At 47.3% G+C, this 18,051-nt stretch overlaps 1 protein-coding gene and 1 long non-coding RNA gene across 2 annotated transcripts; one reads left to right on the forward strand and one right to left on the reverse strand.

Moving 5' to 3' along the window:
• Positions 1-213: 213 nt before the first annotated feature.
• On the forward strand, positions 214-2,295 carry LOC109742294 (uncharacterized). Its single transcript, XR_005754737.3, has 3 exons — positions 214-1,299; positions 1,387-1,524; positions 1,925-2,295. It is a non-coding gene; the product is annotated as an uncharacterized lncRNA (long non-coding RNA).
• A 10,082-nt stretch (positions 2,296-12,377) lies between these two features.
• LOC109742299 (probable receptor-like serine/threonine-protein kinase At4g34500) lies at positions 12,378-16,134 on the reverse strand. Its single transcript, XM_020301388.4, has 6 exons — positions 15,469-16,134; positions 13,784-13,888; positions 13,543-13,665; positions 13,251-13,421; positions 12,801-13,140; positions 12,378-12,693 (listed from the first exon to the last, which is right to left on the reverse strand). The coding sequence occupies exons 1-6, from the start codon at positions 16,011-16,013 to the stop codon at positions 12,586-12,588; spliced, it is 1,392 nt and encodes a 463-aa protein (XP_020156977.1). The 5' UTR covers positions 16,014-16,134; the 3' UTR covers positions 12,378-12,585.
• Positions 16,135-18,051: the final 1,917 nt, after the last annotated feature.

Below are 18,051 nucleotides of genomic sequence, written 5' to 3' on the forward strand. Positions count from 1 at the left end.
CTGATAGCTGTTGTGGATCTTATCTCTGTCTGGAGAGATTCTCTGTGGATACTGATCGTATGTTCAGATCCCGGATGAAAGGTGGTTCAATCCCACCAAGGTTCTTTAGCGGTCTAATATTTGAGCACTTCAATCTGATTGTTTGGTTTACTTTATGTTATGGTTGTGAAAATATTATTGGTAGTTTTTGAATCTTTTGTTTTTGTGTTGCAGGTTATCGTACTTTAGAAATAACAAGGTATTGGGGGAGTAGGGCGAAAAAAAGCCCTCAAACAGCTAGTACAATCTATTGGGGGATTCCAATGAAACATCCCAACTCTCCCACGTACTATGGAAATACGACCAGACTGCAAATGCTATGGCCCACAAACTGAATCATCAACTTGTCTCTAATCGTAAGTGTTGGACGGGGAATTCATCAAGGTTCCTTTAAATATGATTACGAAGTCCATTGTGCCGTTGCCAACCATTGGTGGAGAGAGAACATCACATGCAAATGGGACATGTAGTTCCATAGTATTGTCACATTGACAAATGGGACATGTTGGTTATGTCAACAAACGGGACATGTAGGTCAGATTGAGTACTTTCTCCCTTCAGTACTTTTTAGCCAACATGTCCAAAGTCAAAGTATCTCTATTTTGATTTCATAGTATTGTTGATATTAATATTTTTTAATATAAATTGGTTGAACTTTATCTTTTACGTGGAGTAAAAAGGATGGGAGAGAGTAAGAAAGCAGCACACCTGTAATTAAATCATTGAGAGCCCAGTAACCCACTTAGAGGGTTTTATTGTTAACCTCTTCTATTGTATACCTCTTGGTCTGTTGGACATATATTTAACTGAATCATTTGAATATGAAATGGTTCAAAAGACTAGATCCATATTAGTTGTTGCTGGTCTAGTAAATAATAATACTAGAGTAGGAGGACTTCGTTTTTTCTTGTTTTTTTGACCTTTTCTCTACTATCTACGGTTAAAAATTACGTGGTGGGTTTACAACTGCTGGGATAGGTCGGTTTGCAAGAAGTATCTCCACATGGTCCAACCGCTTATCTCGTGGGTTCCTTCATGTGGTCTTGCCACCGCCACGGGCCTCCTCCTGTCACCGCTAATTTGCGACGGACGAGCACTGGCTTGGCTCATCTTGCTTCTACCTTAGAAATCTAAGGAGAAAATTCTCCCTGCCACATAGGGCTGGTCGATCAGGGAGATGCAACCCTGCACGTCATGGTTTCCGGCGGCGAAATCATCCACATGGGAGATGCTGGGATGCGGTCGTTGGTCCAGTAGGAGGTTGTATCCTCTTGCACCTATCTCTCTGCTAAAATTAATTTGATCATATACCTTGACTCTTGATTTATAGTTTTCCTCTGGTACTAGGTCACATGATTGGGTGATGTGTTGGGATTTCCCTTTTTTCTTCATCAGTACAGGAAGATTGCCTTGCTAAGGAGGTCTCCTATACATGAGTTCTGTGAGAAGGCAATCAGACGAGGAGTGATTATTTTGGTTATTGCTGTAAGACAAATGATCTTTTGGTTACCGATATGGCGTACTCCAATTTTTTATTTGCTTTTGTTACAAGTGAAAAAATTATACGAAGTTGATGCATTCATATAATTATCTGTTCTACATTACGGTGAGGCCTAATCATGTGTTATGTTATGGTGTCCAAAGTAGAATATATTCAAGAGGCTGGGCTGACCTATTCTGATAGTCTACATATTAGGTCACTCCCGTCTTCCATATAAATATTAACAACTTATCGAGGATGTAGAAAATGGAAGCATCTTTGACACAAACCAGCCCTGCAAGTTTACTTTATTTTCTAACAGTTCGATCGTGTTGGATGCTCCTGTTGTTTTTGTTGTTTCCCTCCTCTTGGCTAATGTTTAATTGATTTGCTGTCTTTTTCCAGGTGTGGTATGTTAAGTTTCAGAAATGGGGGCTGCCACACACTCATGCTCATATTTCACCGGCCCTGTTTTTCCTTGCCACCATTGGATTTGAAGTAACAATTAGTTAGTGGTGTTCTTCATGTTACTGTTATCTCTATGTATTCTTCTTTTTGAAACAATCCTTTTAGAATCTGGTATGTGATCTTGCTTTATTAGATATTGGCAATTTGCATTGCCATTTAGCTGTTTTGACTATGCAGTAGCGCAAAGTAGAAATTGCTTTTCATGATGTTTCGTGGTAGGTGTATTTTGTTCCTTTCAAAAAAATTAGTTCTAAAAAATTTAGATATGTCATGTTAAACATGGTTAAAGTGAAATGCATTATCCAGAAGCGAAGAATTTATTATGCAGCTGCAGTGATATAATAATGTTGGCCACCCTAACCGTACTTTTTCTGTGGGTGCTCAGTTCATCTGGAGTGAATGACTATGGATATACTTGGCTTTAGAAAGATATTTTTGGTATAATATTTGATTTAATTTCTCTAGGTATTGATGCCATTATCAGTACGGATGCCTTTAGTGGCGTATATCAGCTGGTTCTTTATTATTCTTTGCTTCTTTTGAAATATGGCAACCTTCTACTCATTCCTCGCCATGGTTCTTGACGGCATCACCTAAACTTGCATTTGTGATGACCAGAGTAGGTGTTTTTCCTATAACTTGGTGTATTTTAAAAATGCTCAAGGACAACTGAACCATGGTGTAAAATTTTATGGCATGAATTATATTTTTTACAATAGGGAAATTTCAAACTTTTTCCTTTTTGTTACTTCTGAACTTTCATGTTATTTCTCTCGCTATCCAGTTCATGAATTCCAAAAACAATGTCTGAAAACTACTCTGCTGGTTCAGAACATCAAAGGAGTTACCTGACTTGAAACATTAGTCCATGGTCTATTCGAATGGGTTTGGATTGATTTCTTGATTATAGGAACTGAAGGTTCTGAATATGAGAACATGTCCAATGTTCAAGACAATGAGATTTCACAAATCATACACAATTCTTAACACACGATGTTTTGCTAGCCGAGATAAGAGAAGACAAAACACTTGATACACTGGATGAAGCGGAATTGATGCTGATGCAAAAGAGAAATAGACTGTTGTCGTAGATGATATTGTTGCTTTGAAGAGGGCCGTCTCTGATAATCAGCGATAAGAGTTTTCCATCTTTTATAAGATCCAGATGCTAACTCTGGTAAAATGAAGCTCATATTTCACTTCATTAGGAAGCAGGCCAAGTTGATTGCACCACCTGCTAATGCCATGGGCAATAATTTTCCTCAATCATCGTTTCTACAGTGAGCCACAATAGTTATATATGCAAGTGTATTTGGATCAACTTATATGATGCATCCTCACTTCTTTTTTATCTTCAAGGTAATGGCCACATTTTATGGACAGACTAATCACATACATCATTCACGCTGACTTTATACTTAATAATTAATGCTATGTTTTGTTAAACTCATACGACTAGGTTGTTAAACGCCTTCTGGATGCAGACTATTTAAATTCTAGAATGTGTGAATATTCGTATGTATGTGGATAGTGTTGTTAGATGTGTATAGTCCCTTTTCGGTATATCCCCATTGTATAAGGGGTTCTCTGCACTTTGCCACACATGTATATGTAATGGCCTTTGGCCCTCAGTGAATACTAGTTGCTCATTTATCCAACATGGTATCAGATACTAGGTTAGCCTCGCTCTCCCGCACGATGCAACTCCGTGCTCCTCTTCCTAGCCCACCTCGTCTCCGGCCACTCCCGCTCGATTCCGGCCGATTTTTCCGGCCGCTCTCGACTGCTGCTGCACCCTCCGCCACCGCCTGCTCCTATCCAGGCCGTCGTGGCTGCACCTGCCCCTGCTGGCCTCCTCTGTCTGGTCGCTCCAGCTCCTTGCTCCGGTTCTGTCGCTCCCGTCCGGCCAGCGCGCCGCCGCCGCTCCAGGCGCTCCCGTCGCTCTCGATTGGCCGCCGCTCCAGGCACCGCTCGAGCGTGACCTCTGCACCAGCCGCCCAGGTCAATCCCCGGCTGGGCTGCCCCGCTCGAGGGCTCTGCTTCTGCCCGATCGAGCGAGCGTGCCCTGTGCCCGATCTTGAATCGGGGGCCTCTGCCTCGCGCGCGCGGGTCTCCTGCCCGATCCCGATCTAGTTTCTGGATCCGTTGACTTAAAAAAAAAACAGCTGCAGAGTGATTTCCTCATGTCCTCTTCGGGCTATGTCGCGGTTCCTTGGTGCTCGGTGATCTTTGATGGCATCAACTATTCTGAGTTTGTGGGCTTCATGCGCATCCATATGCGTGGACTCCTTCTGTGGAGTGTTCTCTCTGGCGAGGTCTCCTGTCCATCATGCCCAGTTGCGCCAGTGGCCCCAATCCCACCAGTGCCGCCGGTCCTTGCTGCTGATGCTTCTCAGGCTGACCGGGATGCTGCCAAGGCTCTGGATGATGCTGCGGTTGATGCTTATGATCAGCAGGTATCCACTTATTCCGATGCTCTCTCTGTGTACCGGGATGATCTGTCTGCTTACACTCAGTGGTGCAATGATGATGCTCGAGTTGCTGCTGTTCTCACTGCGAGTGTCCTCCCTCAGTTTACCTCAGAGTTCATGGGACTTGGCACCGTTGCAGCGATGTGGTCTTACCTCTGTCAGCGCTATCAGCCCTCTGGCGATGCTCTCTACCTATCTGTGGTGCGCCAGGAGCATGCACTCCAGCAAGGTGATTCTTCTGTTGATGAGTTCTATTCACAGTGCTCTGCCATCTGGCGCCAGCTTGACTCTCTTCGGACAGTTGTTTGTGGAACCTGTCGTTGCTGTCAGACTACTCGTTCAGATCTCGAGTTTCAGCGGGTCCATGAGTTCTTATCTCGTCTCCGGTCTGAGTTTGAGCCTCGACGTGCTCACCTGCTTGCTCGTGGTCGTGTTCCTATCTCCGAGATACTTGCTGAGCTTTGTGCTGAGGAGACCCGCCTTCGCTCTGCTGGGTTGCTTCTGGTTCCGTCAGTATTGGTCGCCCGGGCTCGTGTGTCGTCTGCTCGCCTCACTGCTCCGCCGCTCCTGCCTACTCCTCCAGGGGGGTGAACCGTCCTCCTTATGCTGAGAAGGGCACGTCGCGCCGTGACACCGTCTGTGGTTATTGCTCCCGGTCAGGTCACCCAGAGTCTGATTGTCGCCAGAAGAAGCGAGACCAGAGGCGCTCCTCCTCCTCAAGTGGGATTCCTGTGTCTTCCTCAACCTCGTCACTCACTGACCAGGATATTGTTCTCCTCAAGCGTCTCCTTGCTTCCACAGGCTCCTCGTCGACTGCTTCCGCTGCTGCTGTAACTGCATCCCCTTCCTCACCACCATCGGCATCTACACAGTCAGGTACATCTTCGTGGGTTCTGGATTTTGGAGCTTCCTTTCATATGTCTTCTGATTCTTCCGCGTTGTCTTCTCTACGACCTCTTGATTCGCCTGTTAATATTCTTACCGCCGACGGCACATCTCTTCCTGTTGCTAGTCGTGGTATTCTTTCCACTCCATCTTTTTCTGTTCCGAGTGTTTCACATGTTCCTCGCCTTACCATGAATCTTTTTTTCGCTGCCCAATTCACTGATTCTGGTTGTCGTGTCATTATTGATACCGACTCTTGTTCCATTCAGGATCGTCGTACCAAGGCTTTGGTTGGTGCTGGCCCCCGGCGCCGTGAGTCAGAGGGCCTTTGGGAGGTTGACTAGCTTTGTGTTCCTTCCACTGCCACCACTTCTGCCAGCTCTCATGCTCTTGCTGCCTCTTCGTCTGCGTCCTTCCAGCAGTGGCATCATCGCCTTGGTCACATCTGTGGCTCTCGCTTGTCTTCTTTAGTTCGTCAGGGCCTCTTAGGGTCCGTATCTGGAGATGTCTCCTTACATTGTAATGGTTGCAGACTTGGCAAACAGACTCGGTTACCTTATCCTACTAGTGAGTCTGTATCTCAGCGTCCTTTTGACTTAGTTCATTCTGATGTCTGGGGTCCTGCTCCCTTTGATTCGAAAGATGGTCATCGCTACTATGTTTTGTTTATTGATGATTTCTCTCGCTACACTTGGCTCTACTTCATGAAATCTCGTAGCGATGTTCTCCCTATATACAAACGTTTTGCTGCCATGGTTCACACCCAGTTTGCCACGCCCATTCGTACTTTTCGTGCTGACTCCGCTGGAGAGTATATCTCTCAGCTGTTGCGTGGTTTTCTCGCGGAACAGGGTACTCTTGCCCAGTTCTCGTGTCCTGGTGCTCATGCTCAGAATGGCGTTGCCGAACGAAAGCATCGTCATTTGCTTGAGACGGCTCGTGCGCTGATGATTGCTGCTTCCCTTCCACCCCATTTTTGGGCTGAGGCTGTTTCAGCATCCACCTACCTCATCAACATTCGGCCATCGACTGCTCTGCAGGGTGGTATTCCTATGGAGTGTCTCACTGGTCGCTCTCCTGACTACTCAGCTCTTCGTATGTTTGGATGCGTGTGCTATGTTCTTCTTGCCCCCCGAGAACGCACCAAACTGATTGCTCAGTCGGTTGAGTGTGTTTTCCTTGGCTACAGTGATGAGCACAAGGGCTATCGATGTTGGGATCCTGTGGGTCGTCGCTTGCGCATCTCGCGTGATGTGAATTTTGACGAGTCTCGTTCCTACTACCCACGTTCTTCTTCCTCGAGTTTCTCTGTGGACGACCTTTCTTTCCTTCTCCTTCCCGATACACCCTGCTATGTGCCTCATGTGTCACCTCTTCCTCCGGCACCTCTCATTTCTTCTCATTCACCACCGACCCCGTCTTCTCCATCCTCCTCCTCCACCTCTCCACCATCATCTCCAGTCCGTCGCCCTCTCTCACCGTTTCCTCTCCACTATACTCGTCGATCTCGTACTGAGGATGTCTCCTCTGACGATCCTCCCACCTCTGGTACACCTCCTCCCACGCCTCCCCCGGTTCACAACCTCCGTGCTCGGCCTCGCCCCCCGCCTGATCGCTACTCCCCTGGTCGGTACGGTCTCTCTGTTATTGCTGAGCCCACTTCCTATCGGACTGCCATGACTCAGCCTGAATGGCAGCTTGCGATGGCCGAAGAGCTTGCTGCTCTTGAGCGCTCTAGCACATGGGATCTGGTTCCCCTTCCTTCCGGTGTTCGTCCCATCACCTGCAAGTGGGTCTACAAGATTAAGACTCGCTCCGATGGTTCTCTTGAGCGCTAGAAAGCTTGTCTTGTGGCCCGTGGCTTTCAGCAGGAGCAGGGGCACGATTATGATGAGACATTCGCTCCTGTGGCCCACATGACCACTATCCGCACTCTTCTTGCCGTGGCTTCTGTTCGTCAGTGGTCTATCTCTCAACTTGATGTTCAGAACGCTTTTCTCAATGGCGAGTTGCGTGAGGAGGTTTATATGCAGCCACCACCGGGGTACTATGCTCCTGATGGTATGGTCTGTAGACTTCGCCGCTCCCTCTATGGTCTCAAACAGGCCCCTCGCGCCTGGTTTGAGCGCTTCGCCTCTGTGGTGACTGCCGCTGGTTTCTTGCCCAGTGATCATGATCCCGCGTTGTTTGTTCACACGTCTCCTCATGGTCGGACTCTTCTCCTTCTCTATGTTGATGACATGATCATCACTGGTGACGACTCTGATTACATTGCATTCGTTAAGGCTCGCCTTCGCGACCAGTTTCTCATGGCTGATCTTGGTCCACTTCGCTATTTTCTTGGGATTGAGATCTCCTCGACCTCTGATGGCTTCTACATCTCCCAAGAAAAATATATTCAGGATCTTTTTGCTCGCGCTGCTCTTGGTGATGAGCGCACAGTTGTGACTCCTATGGAGCTCAACGTTCAGCTTCGTGCCTCTGATGGTGACCCTCTTCCTAATCCCACTCGCTATCGTCACCTTGTTGGCAGTCTTGTCTATCTTGCTGTTACGCGTCCTGACATCTCCTATCCTGTCCACATCCTGAGTCAGTTTGTTTCAGCCCCCACCTCTGTCCACTATAGTCATCTCCTCCGTGTTCTACGATACCTTCGTGGCATGATCTCTCAGCGCCTTTTCTTTCCCCGCTCCAGCTCTCTTGAGCTCCAGGCCTACTCTGATGCTACCTGGGCTAGTGATCCCTCTGATCGCCGCTCGCTGTCTGCTTATTGTGTCTTTCTTGGTGGCTCTCTTATTGCCTGGAAGACAAAGAAACAGACTGCAGTTTCTCGCTCGAGTACAGAGGCTGAGTTGCGAGCCATGGCTATGTTGACGGCTGAGGTGATCTGGTTACGGTGGTTACTTGAGGACTTTGGTGTGTGCTACTACTTCGACTCCCTTACTGTCAGACAGTACTGGTGCTATCAGTATTGCACGTGACCCGGTGAAGCATGAGCTCACCAAGCACATCGGTGTGGATGCCCACTTTGTGCGTGCTGCTGTGCAAGATCAGACTCTCGCTCTCCACCATGTGCCCTCTGAGTTACAGTTGGCGGACTTCTTCACGAAGGCACAGACTCGAGCGCAGCATGGCTTCTTTCTCTCCAAACTCAGTGTTGTTGATCCACCATGAGTTTGAGGGGGGTGTTAGATGTGTATAGTCCCTTTTCGGTATATCCCCATTGTATAAGGGGTTCTCTGCACTTTGCCACACATGTATATGTAATGGCCTTTGGCCCTCAGTGAATACTAGTTGCTCATTTATCCAACAAGTGTAACAACCATTTTGTAGTGTTATCCTGTTCTTATAAAGCCTTTTTTTTATCATCCTAGCCTGATTGTTTATGAAAGAAAATCAAAGTGGAACTGACATCACAAGAATTCTGAAGATTGTGCTTCATGGAATAACACAAGTTACATTAGCATTTATTTCATAGTTCGCATAATAATGCACATGGGCAACTTACCTCGGCCAAAATCTCTACTTATCATAGGTAGCATTTGAGAATAGTCCAAACTGATTCCATGAGGTACAGAAATTCTTCTTCCGAAGGATGTGTAATTCTTAGTTTTTTCATCGATTACCTTTGTTTGCCTGTTGTGGCATCTTAATAATAAGCTACAACTTCTGTATTACAAAAGGTGTATTTGTATGGATGAGTTTTGATGAGGAGGCCTCTTTGCAACCATTGTCTATGAAATTAATAGCATATTCATACTGCAATATACTATATGGTACGTGTCTCGATGATGATCACAATGAAGCCAGTGACGGGCACTCACACGAGCATTAGCCAGTGACCGGTACTACAGACGCGGCGTGCCACTGCGTTTCCGGCGCTAGTACATTTATATAGGTGAATGCATCAAAGCACTCATATTGTCTATTTTAAATCTACTGTGATCATTTCTCAAAAAAACAAAAAAAAACTCTACACACTCGTCAGGAGAAACAAGGTGAGTCTCATGCAGTCCTTTGGTGAGTGTTCTTCAATTTGAGGTTGACTTCTCATGTCTCATTGCTGCGACAAAAGGACCCCACATGTAGGTTTCGTACTACTATTATTTTCTAAAGGTAAATAATGTGTAAGAACTTTGCTGCATTCAAACACATCGTTCGAACATCATTCGGAAATGGGTATACAACAGGAAAAAACGATGTAAAAACATTATATAACAATAAAAGCAGGAACACTTTGTGATGGAGGTCTGAAATTATGGCAGCATGTTATTCTGTGTATGTAGCAGAAGATAGACGACCTTACAACATAGCCTGAGAATGACTTGCGGAACGTCAGCAGAGATATGGTTCTGATGGGGATTTTGTTTTGTTATATCTAGGATTTCAGAGGAACTGGACTAGGGAAGAGTCACTGAGTCGCTGGTTGTTCGTGAGACGAGAAGGGAACGTGACAACCAGGAAAGGGGTAGTGCAAACCTGGACAGGGGAGCACCTGCTTGACGAGAAAGTGTCCGCTGATTGACAACAGGTACATTGGTTTCCCTGCTTGACATGGCAATCGGTGGATCAGCTGGGCACGGGTTATCATTCACATTAAGGTAGAGAAAATATTTTGATCTTTTTGACAGTTATTTGGCTTCATTTTGCATGCTTGGTCTTTCAGTAGCAAAACTACCTTGTTGAGAGTTATTTCAATCTTAATCTGATAACCATTTGGCTGACTCGTTGACCTCCAACTAGAAGTTTTGAATCCAATCTCTAGTTTATTCTTCTCCGATTTCTAGTTAAAATTTGTTAGATGTAAAGTTTCTAGTCTCAGTTGAATGTTATTTGATAGTGCACCTGCGGTTCTCGATTAGTAGGCATGCTGTTGATTCTGCAGGTCGTGGCATGGCCGCATGGGTTTCGGTAGTTGGTCTTCCCGATGTTTTTTTTTCCGAGCTTCATCATGTTGTGGAGTCGGAGCTGCCATGGTGGGCTTGGTGGTGACGATGAGAAATGGAGGGTGGCCATCTCGGGAGGCTTGGTCGGCTAAAGCCTTGCATATTTTCCTTGTGAAGCTCGTTATCAAAGTCGGAGCTGCATGTCTGCTAGCGCCGCGGTTGATTGGCTGATGTAATCCTCATGCAGTCATTGTGTGGACCGTGCTAGTGGTGGTCATCTATGGCAAAGTCGGAGTCGCTGGATCAAACACGATAATGGTGATGACGACGATGCTTATGGGCAGTCTCGTCGGTTTTTGTCTTCTCAGCAGTGTGTGTGAATTTTATTGGTAGTCAGCTTCACAACTATTATGGCACATCCAGCCTTTGGGCTTGTAATTTCAGTTTTCGCCCAACTTTGTCTTAATTCACCGGGCAACTCTCTTCTGCTCAATTAATAGATCGAAGCCTAAGATCTCCTATTAAAAAGGTTTAATGTGATGTACTCCCTCCGTTCCAAAATAGATGACCCAACTTTGTACTAACTTAGGGAGTATGTGGTTGTCGGTTTTTGCAGCAACCTGGCAATGGATGTCACTGCTGGACCTCTTCAATGTGTATTGATGCAATTGCATGGAAGTGCTTTTTCTGACCCTTTTGTTGAGGTAGAGTTTTTCTTCGGAAGATGTAGCAAATTTTGTTGTTCGATACTTAGGACCTAATGCTTCTTGTTTTTACTTTGTCTTCCTTCCATATGCTCCGAAAATAAAATTGTTAGTCACCTCTATATATGTACTACCGAGAATAAATGCTTATCTTGTCATGCGAAGATATGAAGAGTTCATTTTCAGATATGATGCAACATTTTAGACTTGAGTACATTATTAGTTCTTTAAGAGCATCCACAGCCGGACGCCTCAAACCATCCCTCATACACCCGCGGACGCGCCCGGTCAGTGACCGGACAGGAGAGAGAAGGAAAAACATGACCCAACCGGACCCCTCATATCATCCCTATACGCCCGGGTAGTCCGCGAACCCTCATATCCATCTCAAATATGGGGAGGATATGAGGGCTCGCACGCCCGGGCATTCTGCCGCGTAGGATGCGGCCCCACCCTGGACCACCTTTTCTCTTTCTTTATTCATTCTTTTATTTCTCTCTCCTCATCTTCACCAATCACGTGCAAGTGACTTGACATATGAGAAGAAAAGTGAGAAGTGTGGCTGCGTTGACGAATAAATAGGGGCTCAAAACGGATACACCCGGTCACTGACCGGGCGCGTCCGCGGGCGCATAAGGGGTCATATTTGCTATGTCCGGCTGTAGATGCTATAACTGCCACATAATGTTTGGGATGGTCTCATGTTACCCCCCACATTGTTTAAACCTTGTCCATCTTGCCTAGACCAAGACCCCACCGCGTGTTCCGATAAATTGAGTGAAAATGTGTGTCTTGACCTTGACGTTGTGCTACGAGTCGTCAAACGGTATGCTAAGTTTTTTGCAGATTCCGAAAGAAAGGTGGGAATGTTATACTCATGAAGACCCCGAGGAAGGGGTCGTGGAGACCTTCGAGGTGGAATCGTTCGAGACACCCAGTGAAGATGATTGTGAACCAATGCAACAATTACCTTTTCCTTGAAAGAGTCACACAATTAGAGTATGAGCATGAAAAGCTAATGAAGAAACAAGAGGAGAAACGAAGCACATGCACAATTGAAGCTAAGCTGCCACCTGTGAAGAAAGAATAAATTCAAAAACGAGTGAGTAATAATGTGTTGGAAATGGAAAAGGAGACCACATCTTTTGTTAAAGGATGTATCAAGGTCATAGACACAGGTAAACCCGTGATGCCTTGCTCATTTGATAGCACTTCATATTACAGGCTATGGGATATTGGTTTATGCGTCCTCGCCTAAACTGAAGGAGGCGCATGTCGATGAGTTTTGGCATGGCCTCCGCTATCTGTCCGATGTGATGGACGTGTCCGGGTGTCCCATATACGCCCTACATACGAGCTGCATACGGGGTGCCGAATAGCCCGGACATATAGAATCGATGAGGGGTTTGGTTGGGTGGCAAAAAGGTGACTAGGCTCCGAGGCAAAGACCAATGATCTCTCTATTTATACACCATAATCATTAGCATCAAGTTTAGTCCGGCACGGTACTACTACAAAAGATAAAAATAAAAACAAACGCTCGTATTAATCATGCAATACTCCTGCCAACGCCATAAAACCAAACCAAAGGAATAAACAAAAAATGTACACTACCCCGGGGAGAAAAAGTCAGCTCCACGCGCGCACGCTCCTCATCTCCACGTGGATTTGTCGGCGTCGTCGGCTCCGGCCTTCTCGGCCAGAAGCGACGTCCGCGCGTTGGTCGACGGCCGGTGAGCCGCCCGCGGCGATCGGTGCTCCTGCATTGCCCAAAACGGAAACGAAAACCAAGGATTCATTCACCTCCCAAAGCCTATGAATATGATGCGTGCTGCCGTTGGCTGATGGAGTGCGTGCGTGTGCGTACCGTGCGGAAGGGGAACTCGTCGCCCTCGAGCATGTGCACGATCTGCCCCATCTTGGGCCGCTTGTGCGCGTCGGAGTCGATGCAGCGGAGGCACACCAGCAGCACCCGGTTGAGCACCCTGGGCGCCGGCGCCGGCACGATGCGCGGGTCCGCCAGGTCCTCCACGCGCCGGCTCCCCACCATCCCCCTGAACCACTCCACCAGGTTCACCTCGCCCGCCGGCCGGTTGTAGTCCACCGGGCTCCTCCCGGAGATGAGCTCCATCAGCAGCACGCCGAAGCTGTAGATGTCGCTGCTCTCGTTCAGCATCCCCGTCGACGCGTACTCCGGGGCCACGTACCTGCACCCACCCCAAAAGAAAAACGTTCAGAGCCTTCTTCTCCTTTTTTTTTTTCCACGGTAAACCGAGTGATCAGAGAGCGTAAAAGTATGATGTTAGCTGAAGCGCACCCGAACGTGCCCATCACACGGGTCGTCACGTAGCTGGAGCCGGAGCCGAGGACCTTGGCCATGCCGAAGTCGGACACCTTGGGGTTCCATTTCTTGTCCAGAAGGATGTTGCTGGACTTGATGTCCCGGTGCACCACCTTGGGCTCCAGCCCCTCGTGCAAGTAGGCAATACTGCAACAAAATTCACAATAGAAGATCGTAACAGAATCAGTGAGTCTTTTCGATCGCGATGTGCGACAAGATAAGCCATATGATTAGTGTGAGTGAGCTTTAAACAGAAACGGAAACGAACCCTTTGGCTGTCCCGATGGCGATCTTGAGACGGATCTCCCATGTCAGCGGGCTGACGGGGCCGACGTCCCCGTGCAGCCACTGCTCCAAGTTGCCGTTCTCAACAAACTCGTACACGAGCATCCTGTGAACACACACACGATGTGATGATGATGGCGTTAGCTAGCTACCACACGGCACACGCTACTCAGTCAGCTGCCTTTCTTCCTTATGATCCAGCCGAAATGCACAGGCGCGCTTACCGTTTAGGCCCTTCCGCGCAGTAGCCGATGAGGCCGGCGAGGTGCTTGTGCCTCACTCTGCCGATGGCTTCAACCTCCACCTTGAATTCCTGCTCGGCCTGACCCCTACAAATTACAAAACCAATCCAACATTCAGATCAACATCCTGCTTGTTAATAAGAACATACTGTTCCATTTCAAACCATCTAGATTACTTATGGAGTGGGCTCTCTGAGTGACCTGAAAGATGCTGTTCGTTGGAACATCAACAGAAAACATTCTGATTTCTGAACCCGTGTGCAGGAAGGAAGGGATATTTACGGCTGCTGTTACGCATGTGTCGACCTTCAGCGATCCATGTGCGTCCATTTGGTTCACTTCAAAGTTAAAACAGCTCCAAAGATGGCACATACTACTACTGCTATATTTCTGAGATTGGATATTTGTAGGATCAGGAAAAAAGGAGGAAAGTTCGGTCACCGCTTTGCCTTTTCTGTTGCTTTATCTTTTCTTGAAAGTAAGGGCATCCATGAGATCGGTGCATATGACCGCCGACGGACGGACGGACGGACGATCTCAAGCTCTCAACCAACCAAGTAGATGGACACATACTACGTGCCATCACAAAAAAAAGCACAAAAAGAGCCACCTACACCTACTCATATCTCAATCATGTGTAACCGGGACACAAACAAAACAAAGGCAATGTTGCCATTCTCTGTAGCATTGACTTAATGCAACGATAGTGCTGTATAACTACATGGGTTCAATTAATTTGGTTCACAGGAGTATACGGCACAACGGAGACCACTCCTATCAATAATCACACACATAATATAATGCTAAAAAGAATATAGGGTGTAAAACACCCTGCATTTTATTTGGCCCTTGAGTCGAATGACATCACAAGATTCTGATGAACTCGGCATAAATGATAATCTTAACAAAGGGCGGATTGTGCACTTCAATAAACAAAAAACATGCTTGCCACAAGTTTATTTTGCCGCAATAGGTACAGGTCAGTCGCCTGACTTATGAATTTGGGTCAAGTCGATTTCGCTAGAAGGGAGAAACAGACGGAGGGCTTATTTTGCCCTTAACAAAGGTTAAAATGACGGCAATCTTAAGCCACGGCCAACAGCAGAACTACAACTAGTACCGCACTTGCTGTGACTAATTACCAACACATGCACGGACTAATGGAGACCAAGCCAGATTTGAGCAGAAATGTACGATGTGGAAGCAAAAGCATCTCCGCAAAAGGACAAATTGGACCTTTAACTTAACAGAAGCATGCAAGTTCTTTTTTGCCCTTTTGATATGACCAGGTAAGGTATACGAGCAGCAATCTTGAAGCCACGCCAACAGGAAAACTGCAACAACCTCACTTACCGTGACTAATTACCCAACGCTTGCATTTAGTTCAGGAAAGCACCAAAGGTACATGGCCACATACAGTACTACAAGCTTTAACCCATTCACACATTTACTTGCCCGAGCTACCGCACTGATACAGTGATACTAGTACAAGGGAACAGACATGTACCATGTATTAACTTTTCTTTTTGAGATTGTTAAATTTATTAATCTTGAGGTTAAAGCAAAAGTACTGCTTACGTTTCTACCATGTTGGACGAACGAAGCAGAGCAGACAGAGTAGAGCCCAATTCAACAGGGTAACAGTGACGGGGAGAAAGAGTGCTCACTTGTGATCGAAGAGGTTCTTGACGGCGACCACCTCACCGCCGGCAAGCACACCGCGGTACACCGTGCCGTAGCCTCCCTCCCCGACCACGTTCGCCTCGCGGAACCCGCCCGTGGCCGCCTCCAGCTCCTCCAGCTCGTACCACCTCCCCCAGCCCATCTCCACCCCGGGCGCCGCCCCGCCCCCGCTGATCCTCTCCGGCTTCTTCCGCACCGGCGACTCCAGGGAGCTGGCCGCCGCGGACGAGCTGGCCACGTCGGAGGAGCTGGTGCCGACCTCGGCCCCGACCTCGGCGTACTTCTGGTGCTTGGGCGTGGAGGTCGGGAGGAGCGAGCCGGAGGAGAGCGCGTGGTCGACGCGCGAGGACTGCGGCTTGGCCCTGCCCCCGCCCCCGCGCCGGCGCGCCAGGTACGCGGCGATCGACGCGGCCGCGACAACGAGGAGCAGGACGACGGCGCCCGCGAGCGCGGCCTCGGCGGCGGTGGACAGCCCGAGGAAGGACCTGCCGCTGCCGGAGGCAGCGGGCGGCGGGCCGGCGGCGTCCATCGCTCGCGGCGGCGGGGCTCGGTTGGTGGGCCCGCCCAGGCCCGGTTACACGGAGGGTGGCGACGTAGTGGAGGGTGGTGGTGGTGGTGGTATCGGAGGGAGGGCGCCGGTGGAGCGTGTGTCTGCGTGCGCCTGCGTTATATGGAGTTATGATGAGTTTTCTTCGCTCCCGCTAACGTTGGTGGACTCGGCGCACCGTGGACCCCGTCCCATTATTGTTTTTGTTTGTTTGCTTTCGCATTGATTTCTGGAGATCGAGTCATTTAAGTTCATCGGGGACGTGTCAACCATCTAATGACCCAATGCGGCGTGATGCGAGAGCACATTTCAGATTGCCAGGTGTGTGAAGTGAGCAGATATCTCTGCATTTGTGTAGGCAGCCACAATCTGGAACGATTTACTGCTGCAATGCGGCTGCAGATACCTCCGCATTTGCGTAGGCAGTTGCGATCTAGGAGAGCGATTTATTAGTGCAATGCTGTTTGGGGTGATGATGGTGTGAGCCGCTGGTCCGGGTCCACGGACGGAGGGGGTGCTCGCCTTTGCCGTTGGACGGGGAGGCGTGTGGCTTTGTTTTGGTGTGCTCTACGTGAAACGGTCGTTGGGTGGGGCAGGGGAGCGCCTAGATCCGGGCCCACCTTCGAGGCGATGCCCGTGAATGCTGTGCCTCGGTCTATTCGGGAATTTGATTGCGCAGGGGCCGGTCATTTCTCTGAGTATGACGCTATTTATAGATGTATATGTACGTACTCACACATGTCTACAGCATACGACCGCTGGTATTCATCAAGGACCCGTGTGGAGCTGAATTGTATTTTTCCTCCATGCATGTACACTGCCCAACACAATCTGAAACACACAAACAATATACTGTCGGAATACATGCTGATTTCAGCTCTCCTTTGGTGAGGCAACACGGACTTCAGCTCGCTTCTACAGTCGTCTTCTCAGGCGTCACGGGCTCACAGCCCCCCTGGCCATATGGGCCCTGTTACTATTATCGTTCAAAAGATCCTACTTCTCCTTTTGTTTCAGAAAGCGTACACTCTGTAAAACAAATATCGGGGAAACGTACGCTGTGTAATTAACGGGTGCTTCTCGGGAAGCTTTGACAGTGACAAGCAAGTAAGTTAAGCAAGCACATCTTTTTGGTGGATTAACTAAGGTTTCACCAGCAACGTTCAGGAGGTTCTTAGGTAGGTAGGTAGGCTAGGTATCGTTGCCGGGAAAGCGACGAGGTGAAGAGACCAACGGATAGACAATTGGTTTGGCTTGGCTTGGAAACCAAGCGCTTGTGCAGAATAGCTGGGAGGTGTGCCAATGCGTTTTGGAGGACGTCCATCACATAGCCCAAAAGTGCATGCAGCTGCCGAGCTACATGGAGCTCTTTATTTTCTTTCAACGAAAATACTATTTTCACACTTAAAAAATCTGAAAAATAGTATACACATGAACATATATTTGTAGTATACACATGAACATATATTTGTAGTATACACATGAACATATATTTGTAGTATACACGTGCTATAGAATTTCACGAGCACATATGTTTTTTCATTATCATAATTATCTATTGTTCATATGTGATATCGATGTACAAAAAAAAAGAGAAATGCATAGATTAATATGGGGCTTTTCTTTGTTGTATTTGGGCCAGATGTTTGTCCTTTTTTGTGTATTATGCAAATAATCGAATTAGTTGATGAAGCTTTATACACACTTGAATAACATGCATACGTGTTAATAGGTTGACATTTTTTTAAAACTTTTAAATATATTTTGATTTTTCTTTTGAAAAACAAGCTCAATGGAGCAGGTCCTTTGCAATGCCGCACTCATCACATAGCCATTTATATATTTTTCAACCGGAAACTTGATTTGAGGCACCTCTAAGGGAAAAAAGTGAGTCGGATAACTATCATTTTCTTGTATAATGCAGTACTTCATCTGTTAAAATATAGTGTATATTGGTTTGCTTAAGTTAAACTTTGTAAACTTTGACCAACTTCATACAAAAATATATCAACGTCTATAG

This window comes from Aegilops tauschii, chromosome 4, assembly GCF_002575655.3.
Source record: "Aegilops tauschii subsp. strangulata cultivar AL8/78 chromosome 4, Aet v6.0, whole genome shotgun sequence".
NCBI lineage: Eukaryota > Viridiplantae > Streptophyta > Magnoliopsida > Poales > Poaceae > Aegilops > Aegilops tauschii.